Source organism: Myotis daubentonii, chromosome X (assembly GCF_963259705.1).
Source record: "Myotis daubentonii chromosome X, mMyoDau2.1, whole genome shotgun sequence".
Lineage (NCBI taxonomy): Eukaryota > Metazoa > Chordata > Mammalia > Chiroptera > Vespertilionidae > Myotis > Myotis daubentonii.
This window is the reverse complement of record NC_081861.1, coordinates 7558812-7582320: the sequence shown is the minus strand read 5'-3', so window position 1 is coordinate 7582320 and position 23509 is coordinate 7558812. Positions and strand designations below refer to the sequence as shown.

General features: G+C 45.8%; 1 protein-coding gene across 2 annotated transcripts in view; it reads left to right on the top strand.

Moving 5' to 3' along the window:
- Positions 1-23509, top strand: part of HUWE1 (HECT, UBA and WWE domain containing E3 ubiquitin protein ligase 1) — a 150475-nt gene that overhangs the window by 107494 nt on the left and 19472 nt on the right. For both annotated transcript variants that reach the window (XM_059679143.1, XM_059679142.1), the window contains exons 46-61: positions 262-325; positions 1473-1687; positions 7795-8006; positions 8409-8591; positions 12275-12447; positions 12795-12943; positions 13683-13758; positions 14585-14683; positions 15255-15388; positions 15575-15743; positions 17151-17379; positions 17994-18172; positions 18671-18760; positions 18926-19080; positions 21575-21620; positions 23075-23362. In XM_059679143.1, coding sequence (XP_059535126.1) covers positions 262-325; positions 1473-1687; positions 7795-8006; positions 8409-8591; positions 12275-12447; positions 12795-12943; positions 13683-13758; positions 14585-14683; positions 15255-15388; positions 15575-15743; positions 17151-17379; positions 17994-18172; positions 18671-18760; positions 18926-19080; positions 21575-21620; positions 23075-23362 — 2461 coding nt within the window. The remainder of the gene's footprint in view (positions 1-261; positions 326-1472; positions 1688-7794; positions 8007-8408; positions 8592-12274; positions 12448-12794; positions 12944-13682; positions 13759-14584; positions 14684-15254; positions 15389-15574; positions 15744-17150; positions 17380-17993; positions 18173-18670; positions 18761-18925; positions 19081-21574; positions 21621-23074; positions 23363-23509) is intronic.

Here is a 23509-nt window from a genome sequence, read left to right as displayed (position 1 = left end):
TCCTTGGGTTGGAAATGTTTTCTTAATTCATTTTTCATTCTCCTCTTTTCCTCCAATCTCCCAGTCACTATTTATAAAGATGACTTCCCACAGATTATAATGGCATGTGCGGGAATGGAGAGAGTGGGGGAGAGAATAAGTGGTTAAAAGATCAGCCAAAGAGAATATGTAGCATTCCCAGTACCCTGGGAAGAAGTCCTGCCATTTGGGGATAGTTATCTTTGAAATTAATAATGGCTCATGAGTTTTCTTCTTCCATAGAGTCAGGTCTTTGCTACAGATGGTTCTTCTACTGAGACAAACACACCTGGGGCATCCCAAGAAGGTAATGGTTGGGTTTTTTTTCTCCCTCTTTTGTTCTAATTTCTTGACGGAGTCAGAGAATACATGCATAATTTTAAAGTTTACTTGTTTAAGTGAGCTTTCTCAAGGTTGAGTTTAGTGTTCTGTAAATAAAGAGTTTCTACATGCTAAAGTTAATGGAACTGTGACTTAACTAACCCAGTAATGATTGCTATGGTAATATTCTTTCGTTGTACTCTTTAAATAATCCTGTATATATTTTTTGATGGCTTCCATGTTGGCTTATAGAGCTTTGGTGCCAATGGCAGTGTTCTAGCTTTATGGTGGATTCTTGCCCCCAGCAGAGTCCATTGGCTACTCACCAAGAATTAGAGAAATGTCATGTGGAAGCAATTCTAATGAGGCCTTTCAAGAAACGCTTCTCCTTGGATAGGAAAGATCTTTGAGGTTGAAGTTAGGAGACATTAAACTGAATATCTAATAGTGAAAATTTTTTAAAAGGCTATTAACTGGTAAAATATTGGTTAGCTCATTTTGGTAGACTTACTGCCCATCTATAGTATGGGTGATAGTAATATTATTCAGCTGAGGCATTATGTCCTTTATGTAGCAGACTATAGTAAACATCAAAATGAAACTGATTCATCCCCTGCACTTAAAGAATTTTTTCTAGTGAGGGAAACCAGCAACCATCATGATGTAACGTCATTAACTGCTGGAATAGAGGCATGCTAGTATGCGGTATGGTGGGCACGTGATGTAATAGCAACTTACATGGATGAGATAGAGGAAATCAGCATTTTAGCTGAGCTAGATAAGTAAATGTGTGCTAAGCAGACATGGGAAGGAAGAGGTAAATGAGTGAGTACACAAGGCATATTTGGAGAGCTATTAGTACAATATTTCTGGAGCTTAAGGTTATATATAAGAGGAGGGAAGGTGGTGGACGATGTATGAACAGTTGAGCAAAGCCTCCCTGATGTACTATATCCAAAGACCATGTCTGAGACCTGGGTCGTTCGACCTTTCTGTCCTTCCAGTGCAGTGAGAAGGGCATTCAAGTTGTACTAGTGACCTAAAGTGGAGAAGTGGTTTTCTTTCCACTGAAGGCTTGTTCTCACCAATATTTCAGTGTGGAATTGAACTGGTGTTTGGCTCTTTCTCAACAGCTTCAACTCCAGAGGAGTCTCGAGATGGGAAAAAAGATAAAGAAGGGGACCGAGCCTCTGAAGAAGCCAAACAGAAAGTTAAGGGCAGCAAACCTTTAATGCCCACCTCCACTATTCTTCGTCTTCTGGCAGAGTTGGTGAGGTCCTATGTTGGTATAGCTACCCTGATTGCCAACTACAGCTACACTGTGGGCCAGTCTGAGCTGATCAAAGAGGTAATGCTTGCAACTTCTGCTTAAGACTTTATACTGTTGTCATTGGACACCTGCTGTGTTAGATGCTTTACTAGAAACCTATGCATGTTAGCCCAATGATAAGAGAGGCAGGGGCCTCTCAAGACACATTAAAGAGCGATGCCTTTTTTCCATAATGTGGAGCCATCAGGCTCACTGCAGGGAGTGAGTTGCTGCAATTTGTTAATTTGTTTTGTGGAATATCACTTGGTCTGCACTGTAGAAATTGCAAAAGGCCAGATTGGAATCAGAGAGAGCAGTTAGGAATCTGACTCAGTATAATCTAGGTAATACTGGATCTTGGTGAAGTTGGTGGGTGTTGGGGAGGTAGTTGAAGAGATGTGTTAAAGGTAGAAATGGACAAGAATTAGATTTGGAGGGCAAAGGTGAAATCAAGGACTCAGATATTTCATGTTTTTTTCTTCCTCTTATGTTAGAAGAAATGGTTTGAAGAGAAAATGTGGAATTTGAGAGGTATCCTGTGGTTCACTTAAGTAAAAGCGCCTAGGGGACAGTAGAATAAACCAAACATATAAGAATATTGGTGTTTAGCTTTCAGATGTACTCACATCTATGCAAAGATACCAGATCCTATACTAATAAAAGAGAAAAATGGTAATTGGCGTACGACCAATACCTTTTTCATTGGCTAATCAGGGAGATATGCAAATTAACTGTCAGCCAAGATGGCGGCTGGCAGCCAGGCAGCTGAGAATAGGACGCTTGGTTGCCCCAGCGATGGAGAAAGTCAAGGATCCCCGCAGCTGCAGGGCTCTGAGCTCCTGAAGCAACAACTCCAAAAGATACAATGTTTTAATTATAGAAGCTAAAAGATGGCGGTTAATTTGCATACTCAGGCTCCAAGCAGAGCGAAGCCAAACAGCCCTGAAGCAGCAGGGCAGAGAGGCCTCAGGGCCTGGGATCAGCGGAGGCGAGAGGCCTCCCGGCCCCGAGATCAGTGGAGGCCAGAGTCGGCCCAGCCCCGCAATCAGGGAGGCGAGACTCGGCCCAGCCCCGCGATCAGCAGAGCCTAGAGGCCCCCCAACCCCGGTTATCATCCGAGCCAAGAGGCCTCCCGGCCCCGCGATCAGTGGATCCGAGAGGCCTCCCAGCCCTGGTGATCGGCGGAGTCGAGAGGCCTCCCAGCCCCGGTGATCAGCGGAGTCCAGAGGCCTCCCGGACCCATGATCAGCAGAGCCGAGAGGCCTCCCAGCCAGGTTATTAGCAGCCGAGAGTCCTCCTGGCTAGAGATCAGCGGAGCCGAGAGGCCTCCAGGCCCCAGTTATCAGCGGAGCCGAGAGGCCTCCCGGACCCATGATCAGCAGAGCCGAGAGGCCTCCCAGCCAGGTTAATAGCAGCCGAGAGTCCTCCTGGCTAGAGATCAGTGGAGCCGAGAGGCCTCCAGGCCCCAGTTATCAGCGGAGCCGAGAGGCCTACAGGCCATGGTTATCAGCAGCCGAGAGGCCTCCAGGCCAGGGATCAGGGGAGCCGAGGGGCATCCTGGCCCTGGGATCAGCAGAGCAGCGAGGCCTCCCAGCATCGGGATCAGTGTGACAGGGTGCGGAGCCCCAACCCTCTGATTGGCCCTGCTCTGTGTGTGACAGGGTACAGAGCCCCAACCCCCCTGATGGGCCCTGCTCTGTGCATGACGGGGTGGCGCCGCAACCTCCCCATCGACCCTGCCTTGAGTGTGACAGGGGATGGTGCCCCAACCCCCCAGTCGGCCCTACCCTGAGCATGACTGAGGGTGGAATCACAACCTCCCTATCGCCCTGCTCTGTGTATGACAGGGGGCGGTGCCCCAACTCCCCAATCGGCCCTGCTCTGAGCATGATCAGGGGCTGCACCTAGGGATTGGGCCTGCCCTCTGCCACCCGGGAGCAGGCCTAAGCCAGCAGGTCATTATCTCCTGGTGGGTCCCAGACTGTGAGAGGGCACAGGCCAGGCTGAGGGACCTCCTCTCCCAACCCCGAGTGCACAAATTGTTGTGCACCGGGCCTCTAGTGTAATAATAATAGTATTAGTAATACAAGTCATATTTTATACTAGAGGCCCGGTGCACAACAATTTGTGCACTCGGGGGGGAGGGGGGTCCCTCAGCCCGGCCTGTGCCCTCTCGCTGTCTGGGACCCCTCGGGAGATAACGACCTGCTGGCTTAGGCCTGCTCCCGGGTGGCAGAGGGCAGGCCCAATCCCTAGGTGCAGCCCCTGATCATGCTCAGAGCAGGGCGATCGGGAGGTTGCGATGCCACCCTCAGTCACGCTCAGGGTAGGGCCGATTGGTGGGTTGGGACACCATCCCCTGTCACACTCAAGGCAGGGTCGATGGGGAGGTTGCGGTGCCACCCCCTGTCACGCACAGAGCAGGGCTGATCAGGGGGTTGGGGCACCGCCACTGTCACACTCACAGCAGGGCCGATGGGGAGGTTATGTCTCTACCCCATCACACACAGAGCAGTGCCCGTGGGGGTGGGGGTTGGGGCGCCGCCCTCTATCACCCACAGAGCAGGGCTGATCAGTGGGTTGGAGCGCCGCCACGCTCACACTCAGGGCAGGGCCAATGGGGAGGTTATGGCTCTACCCTATCACACACAGAGCAGGGCCCGTGGGGGGAAGGGGGGGTTGGGGCGCTGCACCCTGTCACACACAGAGCCGCAGGGTGATTAGGGGCTTTGGGCGCTGCCCCCGTCATGCTGATCCCAGTGCTGGGAGGCCTCACGGCTCCGCTGATCCCGGTGCTGGGAGGCATATTACCTTTTTACTATATAGGGTAGAGGCCTGGTGCACAGGTGGGTGCCGGCTGGTTTGCCCTGAAGGGTGTCCTGGATCAGGGTGGGGTTCCCCACTGGGATGCCTGGCCAGCCTGGGTGAGGGGATGATGGCTGTTTGCAGCTGGTCACACACCCTTCAGGGTGGGGGTCCCCACTGGGGTGCCTGGCCAGTCTGGGTGAGGGGCTGAGGGCTGTTTTCAGGCTGGGGGTGACTGAAGCTCCCAACTGCTCCTTTTTTCTTTTTCTTTTTTTATTCTGGGCCAGCTTTAGCTTTGAGTCTTGGCTCCAGCTCTTAGGCCTCTGCTGCTGAAAGTAGGTTTCTGGCCTTTGCTTACAATGTTGCGATCCTGCTGGCTGAAGCCCGGTGGACTAAAGTAGGTTTCTAGGGTTTTGTTTAGCTTCCATATTTGTTACATAGTTGCTTAGAGTTGCAGCTCAGAGGCCTGCAGCGGCAGGCGGGGAACGTTGGAGTCCTCCGTCACTGAAGCAAGCAAGCCTCATGTTAGTTTCAAGCTGCCTGGCTGCCAGCCGCCACCTTAGCTGGCAGTTAATTTGCATATGGCCCGATTAGCCAATGGGAAGGGTAGCGGTCGTATGCCAATTACCATGTTTCTCTTTTATTAGATAGGATATCCTGATAGAGAATTATCTTCAGGTTACATTTTTCAAGTGAGAGAGCACTTTAAGAAACTATATCATGGCCCATCTGGTGTGGCTCAGTGGTTGAGCATCAACTTATGAACCCGGAGGTCACTGTTTGATTCTCAGTCAGGGCACATGCCTGGGTTGTGGGCTCGATCCCCAGTAGGGGAGTGAGCAGGAGGCAGCCAATTGACGATTCTTTCTCATCATTTATGTTTCCCTCTCTCCCTCTCCCTTCCTCTCTGGAATCAATAAAAATATTTTTTTAAAAGAAGAAAGAAAAGCAAATGCTTAGGGGGGAAAAAGAAAAGCTACTGTATCATGTTTTCAAATATGTAAAGGGGTGCCCAAGGAGGTTTTTTCATAAAGGGGACCTTGTTTCGGCACAGCATATGTGTGGGCGTTCAGATTGCCATTACTCAGTATTTTTCCTATTTATTTTTATTTATTTTAACCATTCTAGTGTGTTTGTGATGGTATTGCATTATCATTAAAATTTCCCTGTCTTTATTGGCCATTTGGATATGAAGTGTTTAAGTCTTCTTGTTTTCTATTTAATTTTTTATATATTTTGTATATGAGTTCTTTATGGAATATATGTGTTAAATATACATGGCATTTATTTCAAAGTTTTTACTCATTTATGCAAGTTGTAGTTATAATTTATAATAGCATTACTTGTGCAAAAAGAGTTGCAAATTTATTAAGTATCTGCTTAATATATTCCAAGTAACCCACTGGTACTGGGTACTCATAGGTGCTTTACAAATCCTATATAATAAAAGAGAAACATGTAAATTGACCGTCCCTCTGCTATGCTCACCAGCCAATCAGGGGCAAGTATGCAAATTAAGCTGTCAAGGGTGGTGGGTTAATTTGCATACACAGGCGCCGGGTGGAGAACAGAGTGGGAGAGTTGGTGGCTTGGGAGGACATGGCTCCCTCAGTTGTTCCCCCCAAGCCACCGGGCGGAGAGCAGAGTGGGAGAGCCAGCGGAGAGTGGAGCAGCTTGGGAACTTGACTCCCTAAGCCACCAGACAGGGCAGAGAGGGAGAGCTGGTGGCTTGGAGGACTTGGCAGAGTGGGAGGCCATGGGACAGAGACAGAGCAGGAAGGGAAAACCAAGATCGTGGGGAGCACCAGGAATGCTGGGAATCATAGTTCTGGTGGTAGACAGATCTCCTAGACACTAGCAGTGGTTCTCAACCTTTCTAATATCACGACCCTTTAATACAGTTCCTCATGTTGTGGTGACCCCCAACCATAAAATTATTGCATTAGGAAGGTTGAGAATCACTGAAGTGAGCCTGGAGCAAGTTACTATTGTGGTGGGGGATGGAGGGAAAGCAAAGGTGAGAGACGTAAGTAAAATCAGAGTGTCTAGGACAAATTAAAGGGAAGATATCCTAAAACTTCCAGGAAATCTCCACCAATGAAGCAAAGGGGGTAAAAATGCCTCTATTATTCTGTGAGCAACAAACCAAACTGAGTTAGGGTCTCAGACAATTCGCTCATATGATTGCAAAGACAGGCAGAAACTCCCGGATTGGAGAGAGCTCCCCTGAGGGCTCCCAGATTGGAGAGGGTGCAGGCCGGGCTCAGGGACCCACACACACACACACACACACACACACACACACACACACACACACACACCAGTGCACGAATGTCATGCACCGGGCCTCTAGTGTTACTGATAATCCTCTTATCAGCACTGAAAGGTTGTTGGCGTTGCTCCCCTTAATAGAGATGTCACAAAATTATTTACACTTTTATTCAGAAAATGGTTTAACTTTTTAGTCACTACTGGGAAATTTTTTAAATTCTAATAGGTGTCTTAGAAGGCCACCTTATCTAATTTTCCTGACTCTAGAATTCTTCGCTGCATTTTTATTGAGGTAAAATTCATATGAAATTAAGCATTTTAAAGTGTACAATTTAGTATATTTAGTTGTGCGGCAATCATCTTATCTGGTCCCAAAATCATCAGTGCATTTTAATCCAAAATCTGCTTGAATGGCAGCAGAACTAAGTTTTCTTTTTAAGATAAGGAAATATTGGGGGATACATCATTGTTAGAGGGAAAAGTCTAATTCTATTTTCTTCCCTGTTGTTGGGCCTTTTTTGCTATTTTAAGTAACCCTGCATTAAATGTTTTTGCATATCCATATCTATGATTGTGCCATTTCTCATTCAGACCCTGCCAATTTCTAGCCCAGGGTTCTGGGCACATCGTAGATGTCGGTAATATTGTAATTCAATTGAATAGTGAAAGGATTATAGCACTCAATTAGGAATCAAGATTTGAATCCTTGCCATTGACTAAGTTCTTTGTGCAAGTCACATTTCTTTGGACTTCTTATTGCCCATCTGTTAAATCGGGAAAATATTGGATTGCATTAACTCTTACAGGTTTGCTATGAACAGTTCTATTTAAATATCACACATAAAAATGTTTTTAAGAAATGCCAAGTAACATCTAAATGAAGATGTGAATGAAACTTGGGAGCATAAAATCTGGATTTGCTACTCACTTAGCTTGTACCTTTAAGCCTGGTTTTCTCATCTGGCTGGGTGACTTCAAGAATCAACTCTGTGTGAGTGTACCTTGTTGGTTTACAAACGATATGGCATAACTGTGCTTGTGAGTAAATGTCATGCTTAATGACTTTTCAGGACTGCAGTGTGCTAGCTTTTGTCTTGGACCACCTCCTCCCACATACCCAGAATGCAGAAGACAAGGACACGCCTGCCCTGGCCCGCCTATTCCTCGCAAGCCTGGCTGCTGCAGGGAGTGGCACAGATGCCCAGGTGGCCCTTGTGAATGAAGTAAAAGCAGCCCTGGGACGGGCACTGGCTATGGCTGAGAGTACAGAGAAACATGCCAGGTAAAATTCATGCCTGATCTAGTGCTGGTGACCAGCATCATCCCCTTACTTCATTCTTGGCCCACTGGATTTCTTGCATTTGAACAAGAGTTCTGTTTATAGCAGCACTGTATATTCTCTGGTTCTCTCAAACTGATTACATTTGGAGTAGGTGGGTAAACAACTTAGAGAAAACAAAGGACTATTTTCATTCTTTAAGCAAGAGCAGGTTATCCAATCTTATTTTTTAAATTACGTTTAAAGAGTGAAGAATGCCAACACCCAAGGAGTAAGTTCTCATCTGTTTAGTTGTTACTTTTAGGAAGTAATAGAACACAGAGGGTTATCTGAGGCAAGATAGTGAAGATGTGGACTAAGAACACACTATATTCACATGATAGAGATGTCAAACTTCTCTCCCAGGCTTCAGGCAGTGATGTGTATCATCAGTACTATCATGGAGTCCTGCCCCTCCACGTCCAGCTTCTACAGCAGTGCCACAGCCAAGACCCAGCACAATGGCATGAACAATATCATTCGACTCTTCCTGAAGAAGGGACTGGTTAATGACTTGGCCAGAGTGCCTCACAGCCTGGACCTGTCCAGGTAAAATCATTTCCAAGCCCCAGGCTTTTTGCCCTCTCTTTAATCATGCGGCTTGCTTCTCCATTTGCCTAATAATTCATGTTTTCTTGCCAGCTGAGTAGTGAACAGCCAGTGTGATAGGAAAAGTTTGGGTGTAGGTGGGAACCTGAGTTCTTAGTATTGTGGCTTTTAAGCACAGCACTTTCTGTTTTTAGGCCTTAGTTTTCTCATTTACTGGAAACTCAAGAGTTGGACTGTATCACTAAATTTTTTCCCAAGCTTCCCCTCTTTAATTAAAAATAACCTTTGCGCCCTAACCAGTTTGGCTCAGTGGATAGAGCATCAGCCTGTGGACTCAAGGGTCCCGGGTTCGATTCTGGTCAAGGGCATGTACCTTGGTTGCAGGCACATCCCCAGTAGGGAGTGTGCAGGAGGCAACTGATCGATATTTCTCTCTCATTGTTTCTCATTGTTTCTAACTCACTATCCCTCTTCCTTCCTCTCTGTAAAAAATCAATAAAACATATTTTTAAAAAAATAAAAATAACCTTTGCCCTAACTGGTTTGGCTCAGTGGATACAGCGTCGACCTATGGACTGAAGGGTCCCTGGTTCAATTATAGTCAAGGGCCTGTACCTTGGTTGCGGGCTTGATCCCCCAGTAGGGGGGCGTGCAGGAGGAAGCTGGTCAATGTTTCTAGCTCTCTATCCTGCTTCCTTTCCTCTCTGTAAAAATCAATAAAATATATATATTTTGTAAAAAAAAAAAAAAAGTCTCAAAATATTTTTTAAAAAATAAGTAAAAATAACCTTTTATTATAAGATTATATGTGTATCATAAGAATACAGATGAGTGAAAATAGACATATTCCTACCACCCAGATGCCAGTGGTTTTCTTCACATACATAAATAAAACTATACATGCTATTGTGAAACCTTAGGTGGGGTGGGTTTGTTTTTTGTTTCTGTTTTTCTTTGTTTATTTGTTGCTCTTTTTTAGTATCTACCTTTCTGTGTAAATAAAGTTTTATCCTATCTAATGCCCAAATCTAAATTCAAAATTTTTGTCCAAACCAGAATTCAGTTATAGACCTTACATTACCTCTGGTTGTATCCCTTGTAACTCTAGTCTAACAAAGGTTTTTAATTCATTTTTTATTTTATTTTATTTTTTTAAAATATATTTTTATTGTTTTTGGAGAGGAAGGGAAAGGGATAGAGAAATAGAAACATCAATGATGAGAGAGAATCATTGATCGGCTGCCTCCTGCATGCCCCCTACTGGGGATCGAGCCCACAACCCAGGCATGTGCTCTTGGCCAGAATTGAACCTGGGACCCTTCAGTTTGCAGGCTGATGCTCTATCCACTGAGCCAAACCAGCTAGGGCAGGGGTGGGCAAACTTTTTGACTCGAGGGCCACAGTGGGTTCTTAAACTGGACCGGAGGGCTGGAACAAAAGCATGGATGGAGTGTTTGTGTGAACTAATATAAATTCAAAGTAAACATCATTACATAAAAGGGTACGGTCTTTTTTTTCAATAGTTTTATTCATTTCAAACGGGCCGAATCCAGCCCGCAGGCTGTAGTTTGCCCACGGCTGAGCTAGGGCCTTAATTCATTTTTTAAATCTTTATTTTATTGCTGTTGTTCATGACATATTATTGGCTAGTATATATCATAGATGGTGTACATCTTATTGTATAATTTGTGTTCTTGTTACTTTGGCACTATACAAATATCTAGTTCCCTATCAACTATATACTTAATTAATGTTCTTAATGCCAGTTGATAATCTTTGCATACACCAGTTAATTTCTTTGGGGAGCTTTCTAATTTCTATCATTCCTTCTATATTACTAGCAGGCATTTTTCTATGATTTAGCCCCAGTTAAAAAGGGAAAGTCTGGTTATCCTGACCTAGACTAACCAGTTCTGTTTTCTTTAATCACCTCCTCCCATGCCCTTTTCAGGAGATGAATGGGAGGTGAATCATTTGAAATTCATGCAAACAACTTGTTCCTTAACCTCGGAATACTGTAGCATGTTCTCCTAAGAACAAACATTCCCTTATATGATAGTATTCAGTATCTGTATATATAAAAGCCTAAGCAACTGGCCAACTGGTAGCTTTGTGTGCACTGACCGACCACCAGGGGGCAGACACTCCACACAGGAGCAGAAACCACAGGCATGGAAACATGGAACAGATTGATGAATCTCAGAGGGAAGGGAAGAGGGGGGAGGGCAGGAAGAGATTAACCAAAGATCTTATATGCATACTAGAGGCCCAGTGTACAGATTTGTGCACCGATGGGGTCCCTCGGCCTGGCCTGGGCCCTCTCACAATCTGGGAGCCCTTGGGGTATTGGAGAGCTGGTTTCAGCCTGATCCCCGCAGGCCAGGCCGAGGGACCCCACCGGTGCACAAATCTGTACACTGGGCCTCTACTATTTTTCATATTCAGACATCCCCAATTATTCCAGTTATGTCTTTATAGCCCAGAGGAGAGCATTTTGATCCAGTGAGCATCACTCAGTTGACATTTGGTTGTCACAGGCTCCTTGTTTTGTTTTGTTTTTTATTTTTTATGGTAACTTGACTGTTCCAGAGGCCCACTGTTGTATAGTAATACTAGTAGCCCTGCGCACGAATCCATGTGCCAGTAGGAGGCTGCCGCCCTCCTATAGCTCTCCGCTCCACCTTCCTCATAGCTTGTTGCCCTGCCCTCTCTGTAGCTCTCCGCCTCCTGCTTGCTTGCTGCCCTGCCCTGTCCTGTAGCTAGCTCTCTGCTGCCTGCTTGTAGCCAGTAGGTTGCTGCCACCCTCCTGTAAACTCTCCGCCCCCTGCCCCACCCTCCTATAGCTACCCCTCCCCCCCTCATAGCTTGCTGCCCTGCCCCCTCCTGCAGCTCTCTGCAGCCCTGCAGCCCTCTTGTACCTCAGGGTGTAACAGCTAATTAGCATATTCCTCTCATTATATAGAATCCCATAATCTGGATTTGTCTAATTGCATCTTTATGGCAAGAGTAGTATATAGGTGATATTTGTTCTTCTCAGTGTATCACATCAGGAGACATGTAATGCCAATTTGTCCTATTATTGGTGATGCTAAGTTTGATCACATAGTTAAAGGTTACATTTTCCCTTTGTATCATTGTATCAATAAGTTATCTGTGAGGTGATGCTTTTGAGCTCATGAAGATCATGTGAATACCCTGTGCCCTAAAGATTTTTAAAGGTTTACTTCATTGTCACTTGCTGTAGCTCATTTCTTTGGTGTGTTTTTTAATCTTTATTGTTAAAAATATTACAAATGACCCCTTTTTTCCCCTGAAGATTTTTAACTCAATAATTTTAGCATTCATTGGTGAGCCTTGCCTAAATCATTTACATTGCTGGTTGCAAAATGATGGTTTTCTGATTCTCTTATTCCTTTGTATTAGCTGGCATTGTTATAGGTTCTTTTTATGATTAATGTGTTATAAGTACAATCATTCTTTTTGATGCTCAGATTATCTCAAATTTGGCCTGTAGTAAGGACCTCATTAATTTTTTTAAGTGTCTTCTAGGACAACAGTATGTCCCAAGCTCGCCTTGTACCTTCCATGCCCCATTTTTGGGATAATTGTACTATGGTGAGCCTTGTTGCCTTTTAGTATGGATTTCTGTGTTCACTCCATCTCTGTGTTTTCCTTTATCCCAGTCCCAACATGGCCAACACAGTCAATGCTGCTCTGAAGCCTTTGGAAACACTTTCCCGGATTGTGAACCAGCCCAGTAGCCTTTTTGGCAGCAAGAGTGCTTCTAACAAGACCAAAGCTGAGCAGGATGCCCAAGGAGCTACTCAGGACTCCAATAGCAACCAGCAGGACCCAGGTAGGGAATCGGAGCAAATGGACTGGAGTGCTGGCAGGGTGGGCATAGTTGTTTTATGGGCATCACAACTGTTCTGGCTTGGTATTGTTTCCCTGGGAACTTGCTGGCCTTCCAGAGATCTGTCATAGTGGCGTGGGAATGTGCCCCACAAAGAATTGCTTAAAATTGCAGCCTTATTTGGCTGTCCTCACACGTAGCCTTGTCTTTTCCTTTGTCACCCATTCATTTATTCTCTGAGAACTTGTAAACTTGCCCAGGGAAGGGACCTTACTGTCTTCACGCTTGCCTCATGGTGCCTTGCACATAAGCACCCTTTGATTATTTTGCTGGTTGGTTGATTGTTTCAGGCGAGCCTGGGGAAGCAGAAGTGCAGGAGGAGGATCATGATGTCACTCAGACAGAGGTGGCAGATGGGGATATCATGGATGGGGAGGCTGAAACCGACTCAGTGGTGATTGCTGGGCAGCCTGAGGTGCTCAGTTCACAAGAGATGCAGGTAGGGAGGCAGATCACCCACCATACCCCTTTTGCGGCGCTGAACCAAAACCCCCAAGTGATGTGGGTGGGTGAGTACTTTAGATCCTTGCTGCAATGCTGTCTGCTTTGTAAAGGAGCACAGATTATGTACTTAGTAGATGCTCAGTAAATGTATTTGGATTGTATTAAATGATGGGTGGGGGAGGGCAGGATGCTATGTACTATGATATGGAATCGATCCCAACAAGAAAACTTCGGCACAGGTGAAATGTTGATGTAGAGAGCTGGCTTTTGGGCCCAGGGTCTTTGATTTACTTGGCTCTGGTATTAATGGAAGCTCCTTAACATTACTGCCATTCCTATAGCACCAGCTCTCACTGAGGTATTCAAACAATAGTCTTATAACAACCCTAAAGAAAGCATTGTAATTTCTGGAGCTGGTAGCAGTGGTAAGAAATCGGGCCTACAGTCCTAAGCTGCTAGTTCTAAGGAGAGCTGCATGTATTCCTGGATAGTATAAAGACTAACCTGGTCTCAGATCGCTGGGATGGATCCATTTGAAGGACATTCTGAGTGTGGATTGGCAGTACGTGGTAGTTTCTGTGCTCTTAGCACCACCAAGTGTGTGGTATTTATATAACACCTCTGTCATACATTATCCTAGAAATACATGCTCCCTTGCTGGCTTTTTTTTAGGGTTTTAGTGCTAGCACAATGATAGACTTGTGTGCATCTATATATGTTCTATTTCTCTCCAGGTTGAGAATGAGCTGGAGGACCTGATAGATGAGTTGCTTGAGAGGGATGGCGGATCTGGGAACAGTACAATTATAGGTGAGAGCCCCAGAACTGAGTAAAGCCTCTTCCTTTGCCTCAGTCTCTCTTGGGAGGACCCTTTTTCTCATCATCTGCTTGCTCAGCTCTGCCTAAGGGCTCATAGCCAGCCTAGATTGCTGCTTGTCTTGATGTTGACTGTCTTACAATTGAAAAATTCACAATCCATCAACAGACCTGTGGTGGGTCTGAAGTGTTGCCTATGTGGGGGAGGTGGTGGGGGTGGCCAACAGTATAGATGATACATCAGGCACATTAAGAGTGTTTATTATTCATGGAAGCCTAGAGTAGGCTATAAAGGCTGTAGGGTGAGAAAGTGCTTTCCTTTCAGTTCTTCAGCAAAATTCAGGGGCTTTCTGCCTCTGAGTCTCAGTAGTGTAACAAAAAATGATCATTCCCTAAGGGTAGCCCTTTTTACCACTGAGAGGGAAAACGGCTAAGTACCCTACTGTCACCTGGCTCCAAGGGTGTATGTGTTACTTTTTTTTTATTATTGATGAAAGAAATCAGATGAATAGTGGAAGTAGACAAGTATTTTTAAATTTGACAAGGCTTTTTTACACCCGTTATCCTCTGTGGTTTTACAATTAGTGGAATTGGCAAGGCAGGTGTGATCATCCCATTTTACAGATGAGGAAACTGAGACTCAGACTGGTAAAGTGACTGGCCAAGCTCAAGTAGATAGTCAAAAGCAAGAGAACCTAGGTCTTCTCCCTCATCCAAAAAAAAGGATGTCTGCTGGGTGTACATAGCTACTTTAGGCACACCCAATCTGGAAAGGGGAGTCCTCTGTTGTTCAGTGAAGGCTCTGCTCTGTAACCTTCAGTGAGCAGAAGTGGAGAGGATGAATCACAAGAGGACGTGCTGATGGATGAAGCTCCTTCCAACCTCAGCCAAGCTTCCACCTTGCAGGCCAACCGAGAAGGTGAGAGTGCCGAGGCCGGAAAGGCCTCCCTTCTTGCCCTGCACGTCTGACAGATATTGCACTAGGGTTTTCCTGGAGGCAGCTGCCCAAATATGCAGAATAAGGAAGCATCTGTCTGCATGCGCTGACATACACCATCCACTTTATCCTCAGCCAGTTTTTCAAATAACATGTTACTACTGCTTGCCCAAAAGTTTGTCACTTCTTACTTGGTTCGCTTTCTTCTCACCTACCTGCTATCATCAGCTCCCGATTCCCTCTTACCAATAGGATGCAGTCAGTAGCAAAGTAGGGCTGGAAAGGCAAGGGGGCACCAGCAGGCTTGGCCAAGTCCTAGACCATGGCTCTTCAAACCTCCACATTCAGCCACCCTGCTCAGCGTTTGATGCATTGAGTAGCACTTTTCAGGAAATCAGGGCTGGCTTACTTAGTCTGTATATCACCCCAGATCTGGTTCTTCCTCTCCTAGAGTCAGATACCACATCGCCTTCCCACTCAATCTGCTGGCCTGCACAGTAGCCTGTTTTCTAGCTACTCAGTATAGTCCTCCAATGTGCTCCCTTTGTTTTAGATTCCATGAATATCCTGGACCCTGAGGATGAGGAGGAGCACACTCAGGAAGAGGACAGCAGTGGCAGTAACGAGGATGAGGATGATAGTCAGGATGAAGAGGAGGAGGAGGAGGAAGATGAGGAAGATGATCAGGTGAGGGGGGACTGTGTTGGGTTGGTTCAGACAACCTCTTCCATGGGAACACAGAGCTGGAGAAAACCAACAGCCTGGGTGGCTGGCCTCGGCGCCTCCCTCCCTCATGTGCAAATGTGGCCATGACACCAGACTTCAGAAAATCCTTACCCCCAGCAATTCTCCATCTCCTATTTTCCCCTTAAGGAGGATGATGAAGGTGAAGAGGGAGATGAAGACGATGACGACGATGGCTCTGAAATGGAATTGGATGAGGATTACCCTGATATGAACGCTTCTCCCTTGGTCCGATTTGAGCGCTTTGACCGGGAGGATGATCTCATCATTGAGTTTGACAACATGTTCTCCAGTGCTAGTAAGATACAGGGGCTCAGTTGGGTTTTATCTCTTGATTCTTATACCCTTTTCTAGGGTAAGCCAAACAGTGATTGAAGCAGAGCAGCTATGAATCTGATAGACAGCACTTCTTTTCCTATGCCAACATTCTGGGGCAAGGGATATCTGAATCCATCTCTCTCAATAAGTGTATGCTTAGCAGAAAGAATAGTGAGAGGCTCTTGTTCTCTCCACCTCAGTAAACAGGCAGCTAATTTAGAGCCTGGACGACTTGATTTGCTTGAATTTTATAAAAAATGGGATACCAAGGCTGACTGCGTCAGGCACCCTACAGTAACAAGGCATTCAATAGTCTTTATTTCTAACACTGATCTTGAGAGTTTGTATGGACGCCTTTGAGCTTGGCATTGGGGAGTAGATTTGAGCACATTCACTTTGTTCATCAAAGATGCATCTTTTCGGGGGAGAGAGTGAATCTCTTCCCTCCTCCCCCATCAATGTCACAGTTCCCTTTTAGCATCGAGCTCTTAAAATCAACCTGTCTTGAGAAGGCAGCTCTTAATCCCAAATCACAAGCATGATATAGCAGAAAAGACTGTTCTGGTGGGTTGTCTTGGCCAAGTAGTCTCTTACCTCTTTGAGCCTCAGTTTGTCGCCTGTAAATGAAAAGTTTGAAAAGGAAAAAAAAGGGTTGGATTACATGATTTTCAAGATACCTTTTATTCTGTGATTTTCTTTGCATTTTTGTGATTTGCTCTTACCTCTTTGAGCCTGTTTGTCGCCTATAAATGAAAAGTTTGAAAAGGGGGGGAAATGGGTTAGATTACATGATTTTCAAGATACCTTTTATTCTGTGATTTTCTTTGCATTTTTGTGATTTGCATCGATCTTCCTTACGTTGAGCCTTTGTTTATTCAACAAATGGAACAAATACTTGAGGAGTGCAAAGAAAACAGCCCTTTTCCCTCATAGGAGCTTATGGTCTATTAGGAATTATAAATAAGCAGGAACTATATTGTAGTATGGTAAGAAAGCACAGAGTAACTGGTTAGTAAGCCAATCTGTAGAGTCAGAGGAAGTGATATCTAAGCCAAAAACAAGAGAACAGGTGAAGACGAGGGAGAGGACTCTTCGAAGTGGCAGATGCAGGATGTTGCTGAGGGGCCTGGAAGCATCACTGTGGCTATAGTGTGGAGAATGGATTGGGAGAAGGTACTACTTAGGAGGCTGTTGTAGTATTTAGGTGAGAAATGGTGGCATAAGCTATGGTAGTGTCAGTGATCATAGATGAGTTGTGGGAATGAGGGAGAAAGGACAAAGCTCAGGTTTCCGTGTGAGGAAGTAAGGCCCAGGAGACATGGTTCTGCTTGAACAATCATGGAAGGAAATTATTTTGGCACTGACACCTTGCATATTGTCCTTGCAGCAGACATCCCCCCATCCCCAGGAAATATCCCTACCACCCACCCACTGATGGTACGCCATGCAGACCACAGTTCCCTGACATTGGGAAGTGGCTCCTCTACGACACGTCTCACCCAGGGCATCGGGCGCAGTCAAAGGACCCTAAGGCAGCTGACAGCCAATACAGGTCACACCATTCATGTTCACTACCCTGGGAATCGCCAGCCCAACCCTCCTCTCATACTCCAGAGGTGAGTTACAAAGGTTGTTGGGCTCACTGGGCTTCAGCATTGTCTTAACCTGGAGGGAGCAGTTCATCACTTAATGCTCTCATCACACACACCGATAACATATTTGTCCCATTTCCTTGTAAACTATATGTGCAGCCTTTTGGGGAATGCCAAATGGAATAACATGTTCTTTTGCTTTTGGTGTATTCACTAAGCAATCATTAAGCATCTCATATACCAAGCACTTAACACTTTAGATACAGACAGAACATGATTCGTGCCCTAAGGTTTAGTGTTTCTTTCACTTCTGAAGTTACTTTTAAGTAGTTTTAGAAATGAAAGAAAGGGTTCTAGATACCTTAATGGTCATTGTACAAACTACAGTGGGTGTGCAAGGGAGGCATTATCAGTGACACTCACCTTGTGCCAGGAACTGTGGACTAATGTGCAACCTCAGCCTGAATAAAGTTCACAAACTGGTGGAGTAGTTACACGAAAGTAACTTCAACTTATTTGTTGTGTGATCGGTTCGTAATGGTGCTACGCATTTCGAGAGGATGCAGAAAGGGTCGCACAGTAATAAGTTGAAGGGCCCCGATGTACAGTGACCATGGCATTCCACCATCACCCTACAGGTTACTTGGTCCCTCTGCTGCCGCTGACATCCTTCAGCTGAGCAGCAGCCTTCCCTTACAAAGCCGGGGCCGGGCCCGCCTCCTGGTGGGCAATGATGACGTCCACATTATTGCCAGGTCTGACGACGAACTGCTGGATGACTTTTTCCATGACCAGAGCACAGCTACCAGCCAAGCAGGCAAGTTTGTGTGATGCGTTTTTGTCAGATTCTACTTTTTCTCTGCTGAGGGAAAGCAGCACATTATCTGCCCTGTCTCGAAAAGCCCCATTTTATAATAGAAGCCAGAACAACTCAATAACTTAGCCAAAGCAACAAAAATTTTATTTTTCTAAATATGTTATTATTGATTTCAGAGAGGAAGGGAGAGGGAGAGAGAGATAGCCGATCAATGATTCTCTTCATTGATGATTCTGTCTCCTGCACATCTCATACTGGGGATTGAGCCCTCAACCCAGGTATGTGCCCTGACCAGGAATCCAACTGTGACCTCCTAGTTCATAGGCTGATGCTCAACCCCTGAGCCATGCTGGCTGGGCTATAAAAACTTTATTATCTCTGATACTTATGATGTGCCAGTCCTTGTGACAGACACTGGATACTGTTAGGAAAATACTGTGATTGTTTAGTCGACACATGACAAGGCCAAGAGTCTCATTCTCCTTTGTTCTTCTACAGGGACCCTGTCCAGCATCCCCACAGCCCTGACCCGCTGGACAGAGGAATGTAAAGTCCTCGATGCTGAAAGTATGCACGACTGTGTTTCAGGTGTGTGGTGACAGCTTAGTTATCAGGGCAGTAGTGAGCCCTCCAGTGCTGAAACAAGTACATGGAAAGTGGTTTCCCTGGTTCTCTGAGGCCACAAGCTCTGCTTCTTTGGTTCCTCCCTCCACCTCCCCTGAGTAGCCTCTGATCTTTGCTTCTTTGATCCAGTTGTTAAAGTGCCCATTGTTAATCACCTGGAATTCCTGAGGGATGAGGAGCTGGAAGAAAGGCGAGAAAAACGGAGGAAACAACTGGCTGAGGAAGAAACAAAAATAACTGACAAAGGCAAAGAAGATAAGGAGAACAGGGATCAGAATGCACAGGTGATTCTAAAGGGCTGGGGAGATTCATCTTTGGCTGTGTCTGTCTGCCTTAACTTTCTATGATTTTGACATATACATGGCACCAAGATTCATTGAAGAATCCTTGGATGTTCACATTGAAACTGAGAATTTGCTGTACATTCACATCGTTTTGGGGGAGGGGGGGAGAATTCAAACCCAGAGGGGAAATAATTTCTCCAATGTCTTGCTGGGGAAAACGAGTCAGAACCAAAGCAGCTCCTGACTCAGCAGTCACACTGTATAGTCACTACCTTCAGTGACTGCAACTGGGCAAAAAGAATGACCTTTACTATGACCATGCTCTTGATGGTTCAGTTCCATTTGTCTCAGTAGATAGCCTTACAAAGTGTCAGGGCAGGGGGGTGGCTTACCAGATAACCCCATTCTTTCATCTGCTTAGGCTTCAGAGCAGAGAAAATGTTTTTACCCTGAACCCCATCACCACATGTCATTTTCTAGAGCTTAAAATCTCTGCCATGATTTTGGTTTAGAAAGAAGCTAGCTACCTACCTTTTTCTGAAATTTCTGGAACCTCCAACAGTGTAGCTTTAAAATACATGAATTATAAACTAATCTGTATAATAAAAGCCCAGTGAATATTACAGTGGAATGACCAGAACGACTGGTCACTATGACATGCATTTACCACCAGGGGTCAGATGCTTAATGCAGTAGCTGCTCCCTGGTGGTCAGTGCGCTCCCACGCTGGCAAGCACAGCGGTGGTGGCGGGAGCCAAGCAGTAAGGACCAAGCAGGCAGGTGGTTAGGATCAGGCCTAAACTGGCAGTTGGACATCCCCCAAGGGGTCCCAGATTGCAAGAGGGCGCAGGCCAGGCTGAGGGCCTCCCCCCGCACAAATTTCATGCATTGGGCCTCTAGTAGAAATGAAAAGACTTCAGTGAAACACTTTATTATACCCTACTCAGCAGTTAAGGTATCTGATGGATTAAGAAGGATATTGTAATGTTCAGTTTTGATGAGCTTTTACTAAGAAATACATTTATATAGGACTTTTACCTAATCCTATCTAATAAAAGAGTAATATGCACATTAACCATCACTCCGTCAGTCCGTCACAAAGATGGCTGCGGCCACGGACCTGGAGCGAGCAGGAGACTTGGCTTGCCTTGCCTGAGGCGATGGAGGAAGCCAAGCTTCCCACCTGCCCTGGCCAGCCCTGAGCTCCACTCAAGGCTACAAAGTTTCAATTATAGAAGATAAATAAATCCCAGATACCTGCTTCCCGCCGGCGTGGCCTCCACTCAAAGAGGGGCTGAGAGCTTCCCGCTGGCGTGGCCTCCACTCAAAGAGAGGCTGAGAGCCTCGGTTGCCAGGGGCAACCCCACCTGGGCTTCGCTTAAGGCTACAAAGTTTCAATTATAGAAGTTAAATAAATCCCAGGTACCTGCTTCTAGCCCGCAGGCATGACCAGGCTGAAAACAGTCCTCGGCCCCTCACCCAGGCTGGCCAAGCACCCCAGCGGGACCCCCCACCGTGATCCGGGATACCCTTCAGGGCAAACCAGCCGGCCCCCACCGGTGCACCAGGCCTCTATCCTCCTTCCTATATAATAAAAGGGTAATATGCATATGGACCCTAATAGCAGAACGACTGGGAATGACTGGTCACTATGACACACACTGACCACCAGGGAGCAGACGCTCAATGCAGGAGCTGCCCCCTGGTGGTCAGTGCGCTCCCACAGAGGGAGCTCTGCTCAGCCACAAGCCAGGCTGACAGTACAGCGGTGGTGGCGGAGCCTCTCCCACCTCATCAAGAGTGCTCAGGGTGTCTGACTGCAGCTTAGGCCTGCTCCCCGCTGGCAAGTGGACATCCCTCGAGGGCTCCCGGGCTGCCAGAGGGATGTCTGACTGCCATCTTAGGCCCATTCCCCCTGGGAGTGGGCCTAAGCCAGCAGGTGGACATCCCCCGAGGGGTCCCAGACTGCGAGAGGGCACAGGCCGGGCTGAGGGGACCCCCCCCCACACACACACACACCGAGTGCACAAATTTTTGTGTACCAGGCCTCTAGTAAACAGTAATATTGTTTTAAACACATAAAAAGGGATAGAAAATGAGCAAGCCTGGCATGTAATGGAAAGAGCTGAAGTGGTCAAAATGAGCCCAGGGAAGGAAAATACATATAGATAAAACTTTGAGAAATTCTTGCTGGTTTCATGATTGTGTTCAGGTCATGTCCTACATCCAGCCCAGCTCTAAAATGGTTTTTATTATCCTTCTCATTCTTTAGTCAGCCACCTGGCAGTTTCCCACTTATTCCCAAACCATCCTTGAACATGAGTATGTATTAGAGAAATTGGAGATATATTTGCACACTTAAGTACTCATCTTCCATTCAGGCCATTGAACTCATAGATGGCATATGTGTGTGGAGAGGGGAATGGGTGGCTATTACAGTTGAGCTCTAATGTGTTTGCAGAGTCCCACATTGGTCTGTCCCTTCTCTTTACAGTGTGCTGCATCTAAGACAAATGACTCCACTGAACAGAACCTCTCAGGTAACTCTCCCTTCCTCTTCCTCTTCTTTCTAATTGGTTGATTCTTTCTCCTGACCCTTCCAAGTAGCTGGCCCAAGAGGACTGAAGATGAACTCTGGTGCTCTGTGGGATGAGGTAGTAGATTGTATAGTTTTAGGGTCATACCCCATCTTGGAGATAACTATACAGTCTACTGTCTTTCCCACGGTGGTACACTTCCCCTTCGACGTGCTCTGTTCAGCTTCTCGTTTTGATTATATTGTGTAGCCTTCTGGTATGTGTAGTGAGGCCATGTGTCCTGTCCCCTTTCGTGACCTCCATGGCTCCCAAATGCCAGTCTTCAGTGGAAATGAAAAAAATAAGGGTGGTTGAATGAGTTTTTCAGGAAGCTGAATTTATCCAACTTTTAAATGAATATATTTTTAATAGAGATTATGTCCTTAGTTCTTTGGTATTGAAATACTTTTATGAAATGATATTATGGGATTTTTTTTCTTAGCTCAACTAAAAGTCGGTAACCCTATGTTAGTCTCTTTTTACTTTTTGCTTTCTACGTAAATTTTATCCATCTGTGGAGTCTAATGTGTTTGCAGAGTCCCTGCCATTATCTTGAGTAACCTGCCATTGGGGAAAGTAGCTTTGTGGGCTAAATGGTGTTACTATTATATGCTTTCTGTTCCTCCTAATCTTAATGTCAGTAGCTATTTTGTGAGTCTGATAGGTCCATGTGGTATTATATGTCTCCCCACCCCTATTTCCTCAGAACTGCTTCCCTATACCTTCTATCTCCTTTGGCACTTGAGTTGGGAAATGATTGTACCAAAGTCTACACAGTCTTTTTAAAAGCAGTGAAAGAGGGTAGGTGTCCTGGTGCCCTTAATTTAGCAAGTGATCTTTGAAAGGGTCTGTCATCCAATAATATAACCTCTTGCCTACTACCCTTGCTAGAGGATTCTGCTCATGCCGGGGTGAGGTAGTAAGTTGTATTGTTGTGTGGGGTAGGGATTTAAGGCCCCAATAGAAGATAACTATACAACTTACTACTTTCCCTGGTGTGTGGCATATTCACACTTAGTCTTGGCACAGTTGCTTCCATCAGACAGAATTACAGATGTTCCTTGGATAATCGGGACTAGAAGAAAGGAGTGGTCGAAGGGGGCAGGTGATATTTAGAGTGGAGCAAATATGAAGTGACTTGAATTTTTCCCCCTTCTGGGGCACAGAAAGTATTTAATTTTTAGGTTCTACAAAGGGATCTCCAATTCTTGGGACTAAGATAGCACTGTGCCTTAGCCCTTATCCTGGGTATACCAGTTCAGCCACAGGCTATTCCTAGAAGTACTTGGTGGTTGGGGGGAATTCTGCATCACTGGCTGGGTGGGATACTTGTCAAACCACATGTGCTGATTGAGTGGCTCCCCAGGTTCTTGTTTGATTGCCTTTTAACACACCTATTGTCATTCTTTCCGAGAAAGATGGGACTCCTATGCCTGACAGCTACCCAACAACCCCATCTTCAACTGATGCAGCTACATCTGAGTCCAAGGAGGCCAATGTCACTTTACAGCCTTCACAACAGCAACCAACACTCCCAGCTCCACCAACTTTGGGAGGGATTGCTCAAGAGCTGCAATCCCCAACTGGAGAAGGTGGAAACTCTGCACAGCTATTGATGCCTATAGAGCCAGGGGAGTTGGTGATCACAAGGCCAAGTGGAGAAGGAGAAACGACTCAGATGGAGTTATCTCCAGCTCCCACTATAAGTGAGTACAGTTTCAAGGTTTTGGGGGGGGGGGGTAGTTCAGGAGGAGAAAATAGATATCTTTGTAGTTTCTCTTTCCTCTCTTACTTTAGAGAAATAGTAAAAACTGAAGTCCTCAAATAGTAGAATCTTAGCTTGCACATTAGCT